Source organism: Varroa destructor, unplaced genomic scaffold (genome assembly GCF_002443255.2).
Source record: "Varroa destructor unplaced genomic scaffold, Vdes_3.0 BEIS01000004.1, whole genome shotgun sequence".
Classification (NCBI taxonomy): Eukaryota; Metazoa; Arthropoda; class Arachnida; order Mesostigmata; family Varroidae; genus Varroa; species Varroa destructor.
Genome location: NW_019211457.1, coordinates 6332874 through 6351602, shown reverse-complemented (window position 1 = coordinate 6351602; position 18729 = coordinate 6332874). Strand labels below are relative to the sequence as shown.

General features: G+C 39.8%; 1 protein-coding gene across 9 annotated transcripts in view; it reads right to left on the bottom strand.

The window, feature by feature from the left end:
* Positions 1-18729, bottom strand: part of LOC111249652 (uncharacterized) — a 28477-nt gene that overhangs the window by 1839 nt on the left and 7909 nt on the right. The window contains exons 1-10 of one of the 9 annotated variants that reach the window (XM_086987166.1): positions 17119-17689; positions 16029-16262; positions 9049-9194; positions 6751-6932; positions 5411-6074; positions 4725-5070; positions 3605-4342; positions 2472-2852; positions 2016-2128; positions 110-243 (exon numbers count right to left, since the gene is read on the bottom strand). In XM_086987166.1, the coding sequence (XP_086843292.1) occupies positions 110-243; positions 2016-2128; positions 2472-2852; positions 3605-4342; positions 4725-5070; positions 5411-6074; positions 6751-6932; positions 9049-9126 (2636 nt within the window). In that variant the 5' untranslated portion in view covers positions 9127-9194; positions 16029-16262; positions 17119-17689. Of the gene's footprint in view, positions 1-109; positions 244-2015; positions 2129-2440; positions 2853-3604; positions 4343-4724; positions 5071-5410; positions 6075-6750; positions 6933-9048; positions 9195-9409; positions 10180-12358; positions 12602-16028; positions 16263-17118; positions 17690-18729 lie in introns of those variants that run through there. The other 8 variants (XM_022803782.2, XM_022803781.2, XM_086987167.1 and 5 more) reach the window with 8 other exon arrangements.

Here is an 18729-nt window from a genome sequence, read left to right as displayed (position 1 = left end):
ATATATGTAAGCCTTGCTTTATGGAAATAAATTCCCATATGGTGTGAATGACTGTCATGCGAAGTACGTCTCGATTTCGATACAACTAACAAATCAGCTTGCCACTTACTTCGTAGCCCGTTCAACGAACGGCTGTTCAAAGCCGAGAACACTTTGATAATGGATTTCATCCACACGGGATTCTTCTACCACAACCGAATCCAATACTGGACGATCTTCGCTACCCAATGCGCTGAACGTGGCCTGGTAATATAAATGAAAGTAATGTTATTGTAACTAAGAAGTCTTTTTGTTGTAACTAAATAGCATATCCGATTATAAATGTGACTGAGCAACGTGCTCATCAATTCAGTGCATCCTTTTCCCAGAAATGGCAATCAAGCCCCCTGAACTTTTAGAGTCGTTGTGCTATTGTACGATATTGTCTGTGCACCCAAATGGTCCAAGTTCTCTTCGTGCTTAAAATTTTGGCAAAGTACCAGAACCTACTTTTTTCCTGTTGAAAAAGTTAGTTACCGTTCTGGTCCAGCGTGATCTTAGACTATCTGAATCATTTTTTTCTTTCTGCTAGTACCCTTTCTTGAATTGGTCGGACGCAGTCCGGTTTCTACGTGTTACAATTACTGAGAAAATTTCTTTTGACTTTTGGATGGCTCACATATCAGTCGCAGTTTGTGCCCACTTTTATTGCAATATCCTGTAAAGTTGCTATTTGCTGATAAGTCCGTGCAACCCGCAGGACATTCGCTTGTTCACCCTAGTCCCTGTTTCCAAAACGGTTTAAGTAGCATATGTTGGATACTTTCGGTCATCTTACCGGCTAATCTCTTCTTATACTATGATACATATTGCGTAAACATAATCGTCGGCATTAGATCGCCTTGACTTGAGTTGCTTTTTAAGTGGAACCTCTGTGTATCATGCGATCAGGCTGTTTTCCTCGTATAGCAACCTAATCGTTGTAACCTACGTAATGTTCGCTTTGCCTAGTGTCTGTACAGTCTGTCTTTATGGGCTTTGTTATGTGCCCTGGTAGCGTCCAAGAAGACCCTTATTAATCGTTTGCCTGGGTCTCCAATCATTCCTACCACTGACGTAAATCGAAGCGTACCATGATCGTCTATCCGTTCTCCCTGAAATCCTTTTGGTTCTTTTCTAAATTTCCCTGTTCCTGCTACTATGTCGCTATGCTGCTACAGACGAGCTTTACTATTAGTCTGTATTTTCCAGCACAAACTCGGCCTACAATGGACCAACGCTGCACCGGACATAATTGCGGTAGACCGAGACATGCTTCAGCAGAGCGAAGCAAGCTTTTAGAAGGGGCGCGGTTTTGATGGCTAATGCGCATTTTTTTGAGCTTACTGCCCTAGTTCCAATTCTACCGTTGACAAGCGGCTACTATGGCATATGATTACTACGCCCTTTTATAGGTGTGATGGAGAAACCCGAAAGTCTAGCAAGATCTACATCAGGTAAACTTTCTAATCCCGAAGAGATTCTATACCGAAGAGATGACCCCGAGGGTCTGCTCACTTTACTAAAATAACCTAAAAATAGGTTGTACTAACCAGAGAATATGGTAAGAAATCATAGAATAAAAGGATTTTCACTAAAGACAAACTTTTGTAACCATACTCCATCTTTGTTGCACGGAGCTTCATTTGTTCTAACTGGGGCGTTCATCATGTATGCATATTTCACCTTGTCCATAGCTGTCTGTCCCCAGAATTGTTGGCTACGTAGCATGTAAGCCTAGACCAACTGAGCATGTCCTTAACATATTTTTTTAAATGGTTTGTCATGTATGCCAGCTTCCTCCGCCACACGTTACGTGGTGTGGGTTATATACTTTTTCCGGAGCTTGAATTATGTTATAAGGTGTAATTCATAGTAGCTGGACCGAAGCAAGCAACTGCTGGGAATTCCATTTTGAATGAACGATGGTAGAACTTGTATTTTGTCAATAGTATAAGTTGAAAAAAGATGCAAGCCCGTTTTAATTTGATACCTACCCGGACGATTAGCGGTCCCGTAAATCTTAGGTACATTCGAGGAAGACCAGTAATGCCGAGATTAAGAATTCCGTCAAGCTGTCCGCGTAGACGATAACCCCAATAGGTTGTACCTGTTGGCAGATACATAAACATGTTATGGCAGCAAATGGGAACTGTGTATAAACTTAGGTGAAAAAGCTTCGACGAGCATGAAAATACAATTAGAGTATTCCATATAAGTTAGGTTATTATTGACATTGAGCCTTGTTCTTTGTATCATTAATTTTGTATAATAATTAAGATGAAATAAGAAAAGTACAACATAATCCTTGTCGGACCAGATATTTTTGAAGTCCTATCATATAAGGTTATTCCTGCTTATGATAGTAAACAGATAATTAAAAAAGTGATAAATATGCAAAAAAAACATAGACATAGCGTACTCTCAGTCTGCTACTCGGCAATGGCAGTTACCAGAGGTCAGGTTGCACGTCACATTTCGCTGCGTACTACGAAGTGTATGTAACCCTCCGATTACAGCGGCACGCAGGAATCGTCTTCGTTTAAATTCGTGAAGTTCCGGAAGACGAGCTGGGAAATGGTCCATGATGCGATCCAGTCTTGTAGCCACTTGGCCCTCGCAGGGCCTTCCCTTCACTAAGGTGCCTATTGGTGAGTCCTCTGGAGCTGAGGTTGTTGACTGGACAATCATTGGCCCTAGAGTTGACGTCTCGGAAATATTAGTGGTCGACGAGGCATTTTCGGAAGCTGCTGGAGCTGCAGCTGCTGGTGCCGCTGTTGTTGGAGAAGATAAAAATTGTTGAAGCTCAGGCATAAAACCTGCTCCTGCTGAATCTTCAATTACGAAGGTCGTAAATGGAATGACATTCGACGCAGAGTGAACAAGTTAGTTAATTCAGGTACGCACAGAAAAGCTTAATTCATACCTTAGAAAAAAAAACATAATTCGTATGTTTCAAAGTGGATGCTCAGGATATGCAGCTATTGTAAAATGTCGTTTATTAAAAGCTTCCTGTAGAAATAACCTATCCGACTTATGTGAAGAAGACTCAGAATGTTTGTAAGAAAAAATTGACTAATATAGCAACGGTAAGTGTACAGCAATCCTGTACTTCAAAAACTACCGTGCTCTCAATCCGCCCATAAATCATGTACACCAAGAAATGGGAGTTTGCTGCTAGAATGCATCACCTCCAGCATGTGCGTAGCACTCTCGTAGGTGATCACCAATAATAGCCGATATTTGGACACAGTTGACCCGAAAAGATACATAAGTAGAGCTTGTATATGTATCGTGCTGGGGCTCAGCAGCCTGAAGCAACTTTCAGCGGCAACTGTAAAACCCTAAATATTTGATTTAGAGGTGTTCAGGTACGAAGGTATTGCCGTGAATACAACATGCTGCCGTACGTTGAGATCTGGTTCGGGTGCAATGTGCTTCAAAGGACCAACACATTAGTGTGCGACCCATCATATCCAATTGCAGGTCGCGTACTTCAAGCTAAGTTGTGGACATTTATAGTCATTTCACCTTGTGTTTTTTGTTTGTTTCCAATTAAACTTTAGTATCTTTGCGCTTATCGCACCTGGTCCCGCAAGTCGATGCAGTACCGCTAACTTCTGTTGATTCCACCCTAGTTGCGTTGAATATAGCGATTGAATTGGTTTTGTCTGGGGCCGTAGCTCCGCATGCGATCCGTTATTGAAGCTGCCGCTCTTATTGAGAGGTATTATATACAGACTAAGCCTCGATATAGGTTTTGCAATAATGTGTGCAGTCTGGTCGTTTGATTGATCCCCAAAGAAGTCTTGCGTTAATGATGCCAGAATGTCAGTATAATTAATATTCGACGTGGTGTTTCCCACTTTTTTCTTGATCGGATTATTGTTACGCTCTTCATTATCGGGGTCATCGTCAGGATCTCTTTTGCCTCCGTGAGCTTGCACTTTCTTGCGACCAGCATTAGGTGAGTTCGTCTGAGGCTTCTTGCCAACGACGGAGTCCTGTTTTGCCTCATCGATGTCATCGTCCTTTTCGTAATCGTCGTCGGTGTCATCATTCAGTTCGTCGTTTCCTTGTGGGTCTGGGGCAATAAACTGCAGAGTCCCAATTGTGTCCACATCACCATCGCTGCTGAATGTGATAAGAGAGTCGTTGTCGGATTCGCTCTTACTATTGCTTTTGGCCACTTCTTTCGACCACAAAAAACCATTGCGCCAACTTGACGACTTGGCGGTGGGCGCTTCCTTGTAGCTGGGACTCTGTAAACACAGTCTTTGGAAAAGACACACCTCTACAGCGAACTGACGTGCTTTGCTTACGGCTGGCAGTATTCGATTCCACCGACGTCGATTGACAGGTAGAGGTCGTCAATGAGCCCCCAAACATGTAAACGAAGCGCGAATTAGTGGAGAGGACAGACTTCATCATCGATCAATTAAGGAATTCGAGGTGATCTTGCTAGTCGCGGAATATCTATTGCTCGCAATACGATTTTGTTTGTTAAATCTAAATATCGGCTCTCCCGTGGCAGTATTTATTGATGATTGCCGGTAGCCCTAGTGGGTAGGCCAAGCTGAAGCAGGCTTAACAGCAGCAGAATCAATCACGCGTAAAATTCCAACAAATTTATTACAGCTTAGCTACTACACACCAATAGTCTTTGGATATTTATTCGCAAAGCCAAATGTTGCGGCTCAACTCACCTTGTGTGCTATGTTCGGAAGTGCCTGCAGCTTGCCCGTAATTTTCTTCGTCGCTGCTCTGTGGTACTCCAGTAGATCCTACAGGGGACCGTTGGGGTCCAATCGTCACGTTTGGGGAACTCTCATCGGCGGCAGCGGAGAAAACAGTTGAAGTAACATCGAAAGCTTCGTCGTTTGAAGGCAGGCTCTCGGTTTTATTCAGAATAGCGACTGAACTCTGGGTCGAACTGTATTCAGTTATCGATCCGGAGTGAATAAAGCTGGGAAATCGATGTGTGGCCGCTTCATAAATCTGCTTAATGAACTGAGGAATTTTTTGAACCGTCGACGGAGCAGATGTTGTTGGCTGGAATTTCGTTTAGATAAAGACAAAATGTAACTTTGGTTTGCTGATTTTATACGTAGTGTGTTTTTGTTTAATTTAGAATACTTTAGCAGACACTATTTAGTCATTCATCAAACAGCTCTAATCGGCTGAATTCGTGAATGAAGCAGAGAGCTGTAGCCATGAAGATAAGTTTGATATAAGTAAGAGAACTTAGGAAATATTGAATTAATACGATTGTTACACTCGGTGCAGCCAAACAGACTTTAGATCAATACTTATTTTTATTTACTCAATAACAGTACCAGCAAAACGCTTATATATAGTAATAACATAATATATATATTAGCTGCATATTTACCTTTGTAGGTCGTGCAGTCTGGCCATCCGTGGTACCTGATGCTCGAGTCGTTTCATTGATTAACTCACTGTCGCTCAATCTCTCAATTGTAGCGGACGTAGATGCTGGTACTATTGTTGGTGTAGGACGAGCCGAGATCGCCGTGTCCTTAGAATTTGGTACTTGAACCGTGGAAATAATGACGCTGTCCTTCTCCAAGATAACACCATCAAGCGCTCCCGATTGAATCCTTTTCTTTGCGGGCAAAGGATCAAAAGCTGCTGCTGTAACTGTCTCTGATGTTGTGCTTGTGCTCGCAGCGGTGGCAGTACTCGGGAAAGCTTGTTCGGGAGTGGGTTTTAGCTCAGAGCTAGTGGAGCTGCCGGCAGAGACAGTTTCCGTGGAATGATCCTGAATTACTGCGGGAGTAAGTTCTGCCGTATAAAGGGTTAACGAAGGCTCCTCGACATGTTTGTGCACTTCCTTCGGCTTAAGAAGATTATCATCAGCGTCTATATGTAATACGTCTTTTTCTTGTACAACAGTTTCGCGGTTTGGGATGTTGGGTTCGTCAGAGATTTCAGGGACAATTAATTCGGGTTCGACTAAAGAGCTACCATCGTCCTCTTTAGCGGCCTCAGACCGAGATTCTTTTTGAGGGCGACGACTGAATAGCTCGTCGGATCTTTAAAAATGTGATCAAGAAAAAAAGCATTGGATTTTTTAATGTACGTATATATAACAGAACTAAACCTTCATTCACCGTAATGATTGACATAACATATTTTTATAACTAATAATAAAATAGTTTATATCTTATTTTTTCTTTGTAAGATAATAGCGTTCTAAAGTAGTAAAGTAATTTCACAAATTGAAATTCTTCGTATTCATTATGTATGACACGGCTTCACCTAGAGTAGATCCCGTCGGTGATGCAGACAACACTCTGAACACAAAATACACATATACTTGTATGAGGCTATAATATTGTGGCACCTTCTTTACCAGCACATGTTACTAAGCCGTATTCTCGCTATAAATATCGCACTAGTTTAGCGTAAAAAACGTAAAAAGAGGACATCAAACAGAATAACAATAATATCAAGTTCTTATATCGTCCTAGACCTAATTAATTATACCTAAGTTTCGATCACCGACACATAACTGTGGTTAAGATGGAGAAACTTGCAGTAAATTAACACAATGTCAATGAGATATATTGAACTAGCAGGCCTGCGACCAAGGACGTAACTATAAGAGCATACCAATCTAAGAAATAGGAAATTACGATTCTCTTAAGGAGACCTGTGAAATGTTCAGATACGCAAATAAAATCAAAAACTATGTGGTTGTTGGCTCACCTCAATATGAGGTCATCGTTGGAACTGAAATTGTCTTCACTATCCGTTTCGTCAAATACATCGCGGAAAGCCGGCCCCGCAAAGTGGTGCATTCGATGTGGGTCTTCAATGAAGAATTCATGGTCTTCATCACCGACACTTTCTTTCAAATAGGATATTGGCAAACTTTGAAATGGATTAAGCTGCAACATCAGGAAGAACACAAATTACGTGGTATAAAAGGCCGTCGTTAAAATTTGACTGTATTATAAATGGTAACTGAACCGAGTAGTTTTTGACATTTAACTTGTATGCTAATGTACAGCAATGTGAACACCTGGGTTCCTTAGCTGATTCTTCAGAAAACCCATTACATTATTCGGGTCATTCGGTTACACTGATGTGTTGGTGTGGCAATAGAATGTACGAAACAAGCATTTTATTCCTTAATAGCCAATGGGAGAGAAGGAGCCTTTCCAAATTTGTACCCATTGTGTGCAGCTCAAATTCACTCAGACCTCTTTAGGAAGATTTAGCAGGCCTTGTGCCGTATTGTAAGGCCAAAAATTATAGTAAGAAGAGGCAAAATATATTTTCGATTTCTACCGATAATTTAAAACAAGTTGTTCTAACTCTTTCCGCAACCAAAATTTGTACATGTAACCACCGCAAATCAATTGAATTTTTAATAAGTACGGAACAGCCACATCCTTGCTGACTGGTTTTATCACTTTGTTAATTTAGCTTCTGCAACGTATATACGCTATTTGTGGACATCAGTCAATAACAAAATGATATAATTTGGCTAATTTTTTAATTCGATCCTATTCTAACAACGAATTTCCTCTATTCTTCAGCAGCTTGGCTGGTAGGGGACAGAAAACACCCTTCAAATACAGAAAAACCAAAGTTTCATCAGCACGAATATCTCTGTGACCCATCACATCACAACACTGGCCGCCTAAATATGTATGCTACACTTTTGAGCTTCGTTTTCTTCTAATTTTTACGGCAATAGGGTAATTGCAATGAGGCCGCCAAGCCGGGCACGCGAAGTGTCTAGCACACAGCGTATTCTATCAGTCATTAGAAGTAACAGTCTGTTCCTCATGTTGCCTCGCATCGAACCAATCATCCCATAGGAGATTACTTTCTGTTATAACTTCCTCTTCGCTCTGTACGCAGAAGACGCAGTGGCTACCAAAGTGATCCAAATCGATGAAAGAGCGTTAGCTGCTGGAGAAGTCGGTCAATCCCCATCAGCTACGCCGCTTTGCTCTATTTTCTGTCTCTGCCATCTCGTTATTTTGCCGTAACACAGAACTCGGACGATGCCGAAACGACAAAACAGCCGTTATTATCATCGCTTTCACAGACGACCATGTAATTAGAGATAATCAAAGCAGATTTATTGGCCATGCATCGATAACTAGGACTAATGCTAATAGATTGTGTAACGTGCAGATCTTCGTGCATCAGGACGGTGTCATCTTCTGCTTATTCTGAAGCACTTTTATTGCTATAGCAGGATGCAACTTCCTCAAAATGATGTATTAACGGAGTTGATCGTGGATGCGTTACGCTGAATGGAAATGACCGATTACAGCAGCTAATATTATAGGGGCTGGCGTAGATGTTTGCTGTGTATTGTCTATCATGGTCTAGTTGGTTTACCGATGCTTCAAATCTTCGTGGCAGATAATCTAAGACGATTCAACTCAAGCTAACAGATAGTTGTAAAAAAAGGATTTATATGTACGCTTCTAGGAGAATCGGAAGCTAGAAAGAAGTCAAGAAGTGGAAGGACTGTGCCCGTCACCCATCAGTCCTTTGTAGTTCGTCACCGCCCTATTTTGTTTATTTGCTTTGAGAGCGGTAACAGATCATAAATGGAATCAATGTGGTGATTTGTAGGGAGTCGATACCTATGCAGATAAAACCAGATGATCGTGGCGTAAATATTCGTAAAAAGATCATATTCAGAACGTAAGAAAGACGAACGCTACAAACCTGCGTCTGTAATCTCAATGTATTCAGTTCAGCGGAGTTGGAGACAAATTATTTGCAGGTAAGCAGGGTCATCGGATAAGTCACTCAATAAGTTTCGTTAGAATGCCCAGTTGATGTGGGCGCTATACCTGATGTAAACAGAATAGCGCTTGACTTCATAGTCATAGGCGATACTTCCAGAGAGTTGGTATTAGTGGGTCTCCAGTTTCAGTTTAGTTTGGGATATGCAAATTGATACGGTACTGCATTTATAAATTCGTTAGAAAATTAAATTATGATGAATTTTTTTTAATTTTAGGCTGAGATTACCTCTTTTCTATCTGTTGCGTCATCGCGAAGGCTTGCTTGTTCAGTCTTCTGGTCATCGTTATGGGTTTCTTCAAACATAAGTGAGTCTTTTGTCGTAGCATCCGTCGCTTCCTTATCATCCTCATCGAGAGACGTTTTAGCATCGCCTGAAATTTAAGTCCGAAGTTTAAGGACAAATGGTATTGAAATTATTTTATGGAAAATACTTAAAAGCTTTAAGGCAAGTCTGCAAAGACCAAATTTCACCAATAATGGTAACCAAGGCTTGCTCCTATAGTAACAAGCCAAACTGTATTCGATACGACAAGACCTGAGATTCTCCCATATATCATGATTACATTGTACACAATGCATATCTTACGAAATGAAGGGGTATGTTAAGATTTTCCTATTTTCTGTTTATAATGCATGCCGGCACCTTGCAATGGCAGGCTAACTACAATATTTCCTCTGTACCGACAGCCATGCCGGATGTTCTAGTTGCTAGCATATTAGTCAAGGTTCAAAGACAAAGATGAGGAACAAAGATAAACGGTCCCTTGTCTCATGTCACATATCGGCGGCATGATAAGGCTATATCTGGAACTGCAGAGCTCCCCGGCAAACGTGTTGTTACCAGCCTAGTATGAGAACATTACGTCTGTCGCTTGTGTTAACTGGGTTCGTTTCAGCAATGGCGTTTCTACGTGAATCCGGTTTCCACTTGGCGCAAAGGAACCAGTGTATCAGCAAATTTGTGGAGTACCATTACTATCTCTTCGCTACCAGATTCATGTGACGCCTTGCTCGCATCGCTCGATGACGATGGCTCATCATTAACGCGCATTGAAATGCTTCCCACTAACAATGTATTGCTCTGGGACAACAATGTATGGAAACGAATGTGGTCCATCCGTCTGCGTGTAGACAACGGAAATAGTTGCCATGACGATGATTCTAAAACGCTGCTGGAAAGGTACCTCCTTAAAAGCTGCCACTATGATTACGATACGAAAAAAACTGAATCGCGACATTGGATTATCTTGATTCTTGTTCGTTCTCTGTGATACACGCAGTGATATAAGAAAAAATACAGGCATCTATAGCGAGTTTATCACTTGCTACCAAGGTATTCAGCGGCTAGTGAATGACGTATACCATGAGACTTTCGTAAAGTCGCTGCCAATGAATCATTGAATCAACACACAGGGATTTAACATCGTTGCAGGCAGATATTACCGTGATCGACGTCCTGGCCAACAACGAGCCGCCAAAGATGAAAACTGTGTAGAAGCTTATTCCCCAAATAATTGGTATGGCTGCAGACGCGTTTGAGCCCGCCCTCCACCTGTAGTTCGTAACCATTGTTTAGATTCGCATTGCCATGTGTAACACTGATGTAAATAACAGCCACAGTAAACGTCGGCCTTGTAGAACAAACAATGCGAATTGACGTAGGCTACAGTTAAAAAGTCAGACCTTTAGCATAAGATATATATACATAGCAGTGCACGGAACGACCTTGCTTCTGGGGTAGCGATCCTACAACGTTGTATTGAAAAGGTGCTAACAAACGCCTTCGTACTTCGAAATCCCCGCAAGCGCCACCGCTGTCGTCTAAATTAAGCGGCATCCTTTTCACGTCATTAACGCTACTAGCAGTCATTAATATCCAGATAACGCTACACAGGTTAAGAAAGGAGCGGCGTAAAAGTCAACTGGTTCGCTCCAACAGGGGTCTACTTCCGTACGTGTCCCTTTTTGCCCCGATTATCTTTTTTTTTTCGCTTTCACTAGTTATCTTTCGCATGACAAATCGACGAGGTGTCATGCGGTGGCGTTCCAAGACACGAAATAGAACAAACGCAGGTAAGCAGGAGGGAGGAAAAAAATTGTAAAGTTATTTTTTATTTTGTTAATTTGCTGTTATCTGAAAACTGCAAAAAGCGTTTTGGAACTTGACTTAGGGATATTGGTTTTAATGGTTTTATAGAGATTATTAAAAGGCGTTCGTGCACATAGGTATAATGTGTAGCGTCGTTTCTGTAAAGATGTAAGCTTCGAAATGAATTCTTGCACATAAAGTTTCGAGTTTTCGAAGTTAGGAGACCTGATTGAAAGCTGCTGATGCTGTCATAAAACGAGCTTTCGCGGCGAATTATATGGAAGCATGCAAGTATCTCGCCAGTTGGCCTAAGATTAGGTAAGAGGTTCTGCTAATGGAATTAATTATAAATTAAAAAAGAAAATCCTTTTATATTCATTGACAAATTAATATTCTATAGAAAAATAACTATGTAATTATTAGAAATAATCTTCTTTGTCCTCAGGATGACCAATGCCTCCAGACCGTAATTCCCAAGTCATTCAAATCTGCCGAAATAACAATACTTTCTTTCTAATTAACAATACAATCAAGTTGTACCCACTGACGCAATATATATATATATATATATCTATATAAACACCGTTGCATGGTATCCTTTCAAATCAAGTAACGACCGTGTGGTTCTCATTACTTTGCTTTAGACGATTATGAACATGTGCAGTAGACTCAGCACGCTTTACGGATCATTAAATGCTCGTTAAACCATTAAAGTAAGAGCTATAAAAGGTTATACTGCCCAATCGCTGGCCCATCTGAACCGCCTTAAGCCTGGGGCGTTTGAGCTGAGTTATATTTACTCAAGTTAGGAAAATAAGTCAATCTCTATCCAGTTATTTCAAGTATGTATTATATGTTCCTGACTGAGTGCTACTAAGCTAGTTTAAATACGTCCGCTCTCACAAGATTTACCATCATTATCTGCCCCAATTGGTTGTTAGACAGTATTCTGTCGTCTGCTCCACCTCCTTAAGTAGGAGGCAAAGTAAGCAGATGGTCAAGGTAAGAGAGAGCGGTGGTTTTTGCGTGTTTCTAAAAGTGGCCAACTTCGTTCAGTTGAGCGCGTGCTCGGCCATGTTTATTTCTTTCTTTGTGCGAATCTGCGTAGTTCACCCAGAAATTTGTCCATTTCTAAACTGTGAAATCTACAATACCTTAATAAATCAGGTGTATTTCTACTTGTTGGTAGCCACGTTAACACTTCAGCACGCGGTTCTGCTAGGGGAGTGAACTAAGCACTAGCCGAATTGTGTATTTTTTCAACGTTTCAAAATTCTCGGGGCACAACTGCCGATATTTCTAACGCAAACATAACGTTAATTAACATTTCGAACACGATTAACGGTGCTAGTAACTGTTGCTCTTAAACTACGTTTAACTGTTCTCACACATATCAAAAAATGGTTGCTAAAAAACGAATCTTATGGCATCATTCTACTTGCGTACATAAGCTCTACACAATCACGCTTCGGGCCTTGGCTTGTTTGCCGACGGCAAGTGTTACCCAGTCCATTGGCTCATTTTGCCTTCATACAAATACTTCACATATAACCAAAGCAGGCAACAGTGCTACGTAGTCATAGCCGAATCTGTTCCGACGCATCCAAAACGAAAGGACCGCCATTAAAGGCGCCGATTACGCGTTTAGAAAAAAAAAAAAAAAAAAACCATTGAACCACCAAAAGTTTCTCAGAGCTGGCAAGCAAATCATGAACGAAATTCTACAGCTGGAACAAGTGGCAGTTGTACTATGCGAGCTCACACTTTTCAGAAACAAGGGAAGGTGCATTATCCTTTGAACAGGATAGCGCCCCCTCGCGCTTTTTGAGAAGGTGAGTGAGTTGGAAAACTATTTATCCGTTTTCGCTCACCCTCGAACGCCTATTCGCGGATCTTCGAAACGCTTTTGACCATTACGTCTTAATCGCGGAGGACTGAGTCAAGTAAGAAGGTTACGCTCATGCCCGATTCATATGCAGGAGCCATTGCGTTTCGCAGTTGTATAGAAAACATAATGGTAAAATCAAGCTTATATTAACATAGGTAAATAGATCGAAACTGATGAAACTTTCGAAATCGCTATCTTCGGGGTGGACTTCACATATATTTATCTCTATACAAATGAAAATATTTTTGAGTTTTTTTTTTTGTTTTTGTAGAAGTTGTAATGATAGCACACGCAGACGTCCATAGCGTCGTACACTCTATTACCACCTGAAGCAGGCATGGACCATTTCGGTAAAGCAAAATGTTCTTAACAATAAAAAAGTAAACCTAACTGAATCCTTATATTATAAACTGTAAAATTAAAAACAATACTATACATATATATATACATATAGTATTGTTTTTAATTACTATATATCATATCAAACATAACAATGTACCAACATAAAATGTAAAGATAGTGTCTATGATTTTAGTGTATTGTAAGCTATAGCATATCGCTGGTGGTTTTATTTTGACTCATAAATAAATGTCACCATCGTGGCCGATAAAAAGGACCGACAATTAATCACCGACAAATGACCAGGAACGGGCTTACAAGCCTTAAATAATTTTTCTGTGAAAACAACACATTAGTTAAGGCATTATAAGCAATTTTGATATGATTTTCATCCAATGTTTGGGATGAATTTTGCTATGAATCTTTTAGTTCGTTTCCGTTTGAAACGTTTCAAAATGGTTAAGAATTTAAAAATTACAAAGGAAATAAAAAAATACAGGATATTAAAAGTTTTATTTTTACTAGTAAATTGTATTTCGGCTAAGTATAGAAAAGAACTTTTCAGTAAGGCAAGGAAACAAATCCTGTCTAAGGGCCTGTGTAAACGCAGGAAGTTCGAAAGATTTGCTTGTGATAAAGAGATCTGTAACTGACTGAACATCATCAACGGTTGATTGTAACGAGTAAAAGGATTAACAATTTTTATTGGACAAAGAATTTATAGTTCATACAATAACCGCGAAACACCTCAGTTTCTTCCCGTTAAGTTGTAAGATGTTAACCGAAAGGGTTAAACGCACACAGTTCCGAGCTTTCTTCGCTATTGTCTAACAGAAGAACACCGATTGCGCCGTAAGAGATTACGTGGTGTGGATTTATGAATGACAAAACTCCTCACTCTGATCCGATCAGTTATCACCTTGGGACGTTGAATCGACTTTGGGCTAAAATAGCGTGACTCCAGCAGTTGACAGCTTATTGTGGTTACGAAGCTTGGATAGCAATAATTGTAATATAATAGAATTTCCTCCGAACTCGAGACACTAATGTGGGTGTTCCGTATTCGACGTGCACAGGGGAGAAAAGCTATTGAAAAACACGGGCAGGGCTGTTCTTTCCGATTGTTAGTAATTAAAAGGTATGCCTACATCTTGTCACTTCTTTAAAACAATACGTACAATATACATTAAACAAATACTATTAATTATTGCAGGCGCCAACAGAACACGCAATAAGCCTATACAGGCACCTTCCATTCAACGATAAAACTAGGCCAGAAGGTGTTTCATATTGGTGGTATCAATGATGTCGCAGACGTTATAGGATGTCACGCTGAATCAGGCCTTAGCCGACTGGCTTCAAGACTGACAGGAGCCACCGTTGTTGGTTTTTGGCGGAAACGGTCAAAGAGGTAGTTCAAAGGATTCGAAGCTTTACGTTTCAAACTTTTTTTGGTTGAAGGGAAAGAACGATGTTTGTTAAATTGGTTGTACTGAAGATTTCTAGCTAGGATACGATGGCAAAAACCGTTCTTCTCTAAAATGATCTTTTGACGGTGGTAAGACTCGAAAGATTTTAATAAAGACATAGGGGCGCAATTGCATTCTTAACAACGATCAGGAGAGCGCCAGATTTTAAATGGGCCATCTGAAGCAGGAACATCCGTTTTTTGGTCTGGCCGATTTTGTATGCACTGAAATATTGAAAATGGCTGTAGCTGTAAAAAGATATCTACGACAACCAATCAAGGGAGTGGCTATGAGGGGTTTATCCCTGTGACCAACGACCATAAACCTAAATAATTTTGTTTCATTTCAAAATAGAGCAGAAAACTCTTTAAGCACGATTCGGTTTTGCATAACTCACGTACTTCACCGCTTTCCGTGGATTTCAATATAGTTATTGTAATTCTTTAATCTGGACTGGTCAAATAAACTAACTTCAACTGATTTTTCAACGCTCACCCTTTATTCCTAATAGCATCAAATGGGAATCCGTATTTTCGATTAATCAATGAAGTTTCTCATAATACAGGCTTAATTGTTTAATAACAAAATTTCCCTAAACCAGTTTTCTATTCGTTTGAAACTGCCCGGGCCAACGCGAATAGCGAAACGTAAAACCTAATTCAAATTGTAAAAAATTTAATTTGTCGTTGCTGTGCGACAGGTCGACTATACCACTGTGTATTCGGAAGATTTCTACACTTCCTGAAAGCTAACTACGGGTGGGGTTCATGTTCATCAATATTTTCATGCATTTTCACGCTAACTGTACTTATGAAAATTGCTTGGACTCAGATGGGACAGATGTCAGCCCAAAGCTATACTTAGCTTTAATCAAAAATAGGTAATATGCCTTGTTTAGATAAGCTGACTTCACTAATAAATAAACATGTGCAAAAATAGGAAAATTTGTGTTTTGTGCTAATAATACTACCAAGTTGCAGGTAGCAGCCTTGACCCTTAAATTCACACGACGCCCTTCAAGAACGGATATGTAATTTCGCTGGCTCGGTAATTATCTCACTGTGGTAATTGCAGCGGTGTAACCTAAAGAACAGCATCTTTAAATGATTGCCGAAAGAGAGTCACGCATTTCTCACTGCATACCATCGACAAAAATGTCGAAATCCCTTTGAGACATGCTGTCAAGATAAGCCAGTCTAAACACGCAAATAAACGCGTGGCCATTTTGTCAACGTAATGCCCCAGATTAATAGCAAAGGACGTTTTTTTTCAAAATGAATAACCAATAAAATCCCATCCCTTGATCTATATTATGCAAAAATAAAATTATGTAATAAAAAAATCTACCTCACACCATTAAATCGTACGCGTCACTATAAAGCCTAGGGTCATGTTCCATATCCGCTCAAATTCAACATACTTTTGTTTGTTATGAAACTCTTGATTTGTTGTTCTGGGAAGTCCTCTCCGTCGAACCCTGCATCATCACCCGACGTTTCAGGTTTCCCAAGTTGTTCCTTCAGTTTGTTCAAAGCCTGCTCTATTCGGCTTTCATCCAAAGGTGATATAGGCGGCGCTAGAATAATGGCTTCATCGGCGGCCCCTGATTTAGCAGACGATTTTCCTGGCGCCACCGTTGCTGAAGTCGGTGCTCCTGAATATTGAGACAGGTATTATTTTCCATGGTATAACTTTGCTGTAATATATATATATATATAAGGTGGGGCGAATGTCTCTCGACATATAATTATTGTATATATGCATAGTGTACATTACAGAGATGTAAAATAAAAAACGATCAAGAAACCTTCGGCCCATTCTGTATACTGTGTACCTTCGAAAAATCAACGGAATTGAGTCTCAGCTTTGATTTTCAGACCCATTAAAATTAGATTATTGTTCTATTTGATACAGTAGGAAATAAGTAAAAATAGACTAAAGTTAAGGTTGAGGTAATGATTAAAGTTAGAAACAGAACACCACTGGATAGTTGATTATTGTATCGTCACTTGATTTATGAGAGAAAAGTAATAAAAACGCGATTGATGACTATACCCATATGCAAACGGCATATATGGATCGAAACAATTAGCGAGCATAGCAATATCGTAAACGTAATTTTGTTTTTATCATTTACTTGCTGCACGTAAATGAAACCACCTTATGTCTCTACCCTATACTTATATCATAAAGGAATTATATAAAATATTATATCATTTGAAGAGAAACGTCAAATAAATATTTCCATCTAATTTTTTCTTGTTTAATGAGAATTTAAATGCAGAATACTTTTTCTGCAGGATACTTCCCACTCAACAAATATATACACTGCAATTTCATAATTCATCGAGAAATCTTTCTTCAAGAAGCCATTAAGAACCTGAATGATTCGGCAATGCCTAACAAATGAAAGGCCTGTTAAACTTTAGTGCTTAAAATCATCAACATGGAACGCGTTTCAACGAACTAACCAACATTTCACTAAAATTCAATGAAAAGCTTGTATTTACACAAAATGTTTTGAAGAGCTGCGTATTAGAAGAAGAAGAAAAACAATTTTCTATGAAGCTGTACTTCTCTCCGCAGCACTAAACGATATGCATTTTCCGCGCCCATGTTCAAGCCCAAACCGCTTTACGTGTTAGACACTACCATTACACTATGACGGAAAAGCACGCTAACAGCAAGAACCTCGAATTTATACTTCAAGCATATCAGGATCTGCTTAGCGTTAAATCTCCCTGACACATAGACACACAATCATTTCCATTCGGTACTGCTCATTTAAAACCGTTATTCACTGTAATTATTATTGTTACCAACACAACTAAGCCTTGAAAAATAGCCATTCTATTGAATCCTGCCCCCCGAATCATCTATTTACCAGCAGGTGCGAGGTAGTAACAGCATTATACTACACCCGTAATAAAAATCACAGGTCTTGGTAACCAGACACAGGGGTAAGGCATTCCTCAATGTTACGTTACTGCCGTTATCGATAAAGTCGTTATTCTTCCTGCCCCATAATTTTAATGACTAATAACGGTCACCCACACATAATCGCAGTAGGTTGATCGATCCACTGGACGTATTTACTTTTATTTACGACGATGATGGGTACTGCACCGCCGCAAACCGTCAAGCAAAAAAAGACTGACAAAATCAGATCCAACCCGAAAATATATGCAGACATACGTATTCGTTTGGTCAATCACAGTATGCGCCGTGCGCATAGTTAGAATCAAATATCCGTTTGTATGTAAAATTCACTAATACAGAGACCATACTGAGAGCCACTTATTCAGGCGACGATTACAGGAGGAAATTGGTCTTGGGTAAAAAAAAATGCAGGTATACATTAAAAGTTATAAATAAAAAAAAAAGCTATGCAATCGTACGCAGGCGTACTGCTTCTGAATACTGCGAAGCTGTATATGTGTGGCTTGATAACCAGGCGACTTGAGCATATGATTGGATTTTCCATTATAATACATTATAATGTATACACTGCACTCAATAGCTTTTCATTGAAGTAAGCAATGGTAGGTTGGAACGATTCACGAAATATCACATATAAATATACATCGTGGACTGGTTAAAGTAGATTTACAATGGAAAAAGACCAAAATATAAAAAAAAAAAATGAAAACCTACTTTTTTTCTCTCAACAAAAAGTTAAGTGAAATTTGTCCATTTTTACAGCCTTAATGTTTCCTAGTGTAAATCTACAAGAGAAAAACAGATCCGTATAGTGAAATACAATGACAAACCAAAAGAGAAAGGTTACAAATAAATATGGGATCAAAAATTATTGGTCAACCAGGTGTATAGTGCAATGAACGATAACAACAGCAAAAAAAAAGGGACTATATGGTACAGTGTTCGGGTAGTGCCACGACAAAGTAGGCGTTACTGGGAATGATTTAAAATTGCCGCCAAATGCCTAGACGGTGCCGACTGAAAATAGCTGTAGGGAAGCCACTATAGGTTCTGCGGTACACCGTCTTTTTTGTTGAAACGTTGTTTTGATAGATTTTTAATGCATTCTGTTGTTTTTTATTGAGCCTGTGTATGTGTAACAATCTCGTGTATTATCCCTATCTTCAGCAAGCATGTCTCTG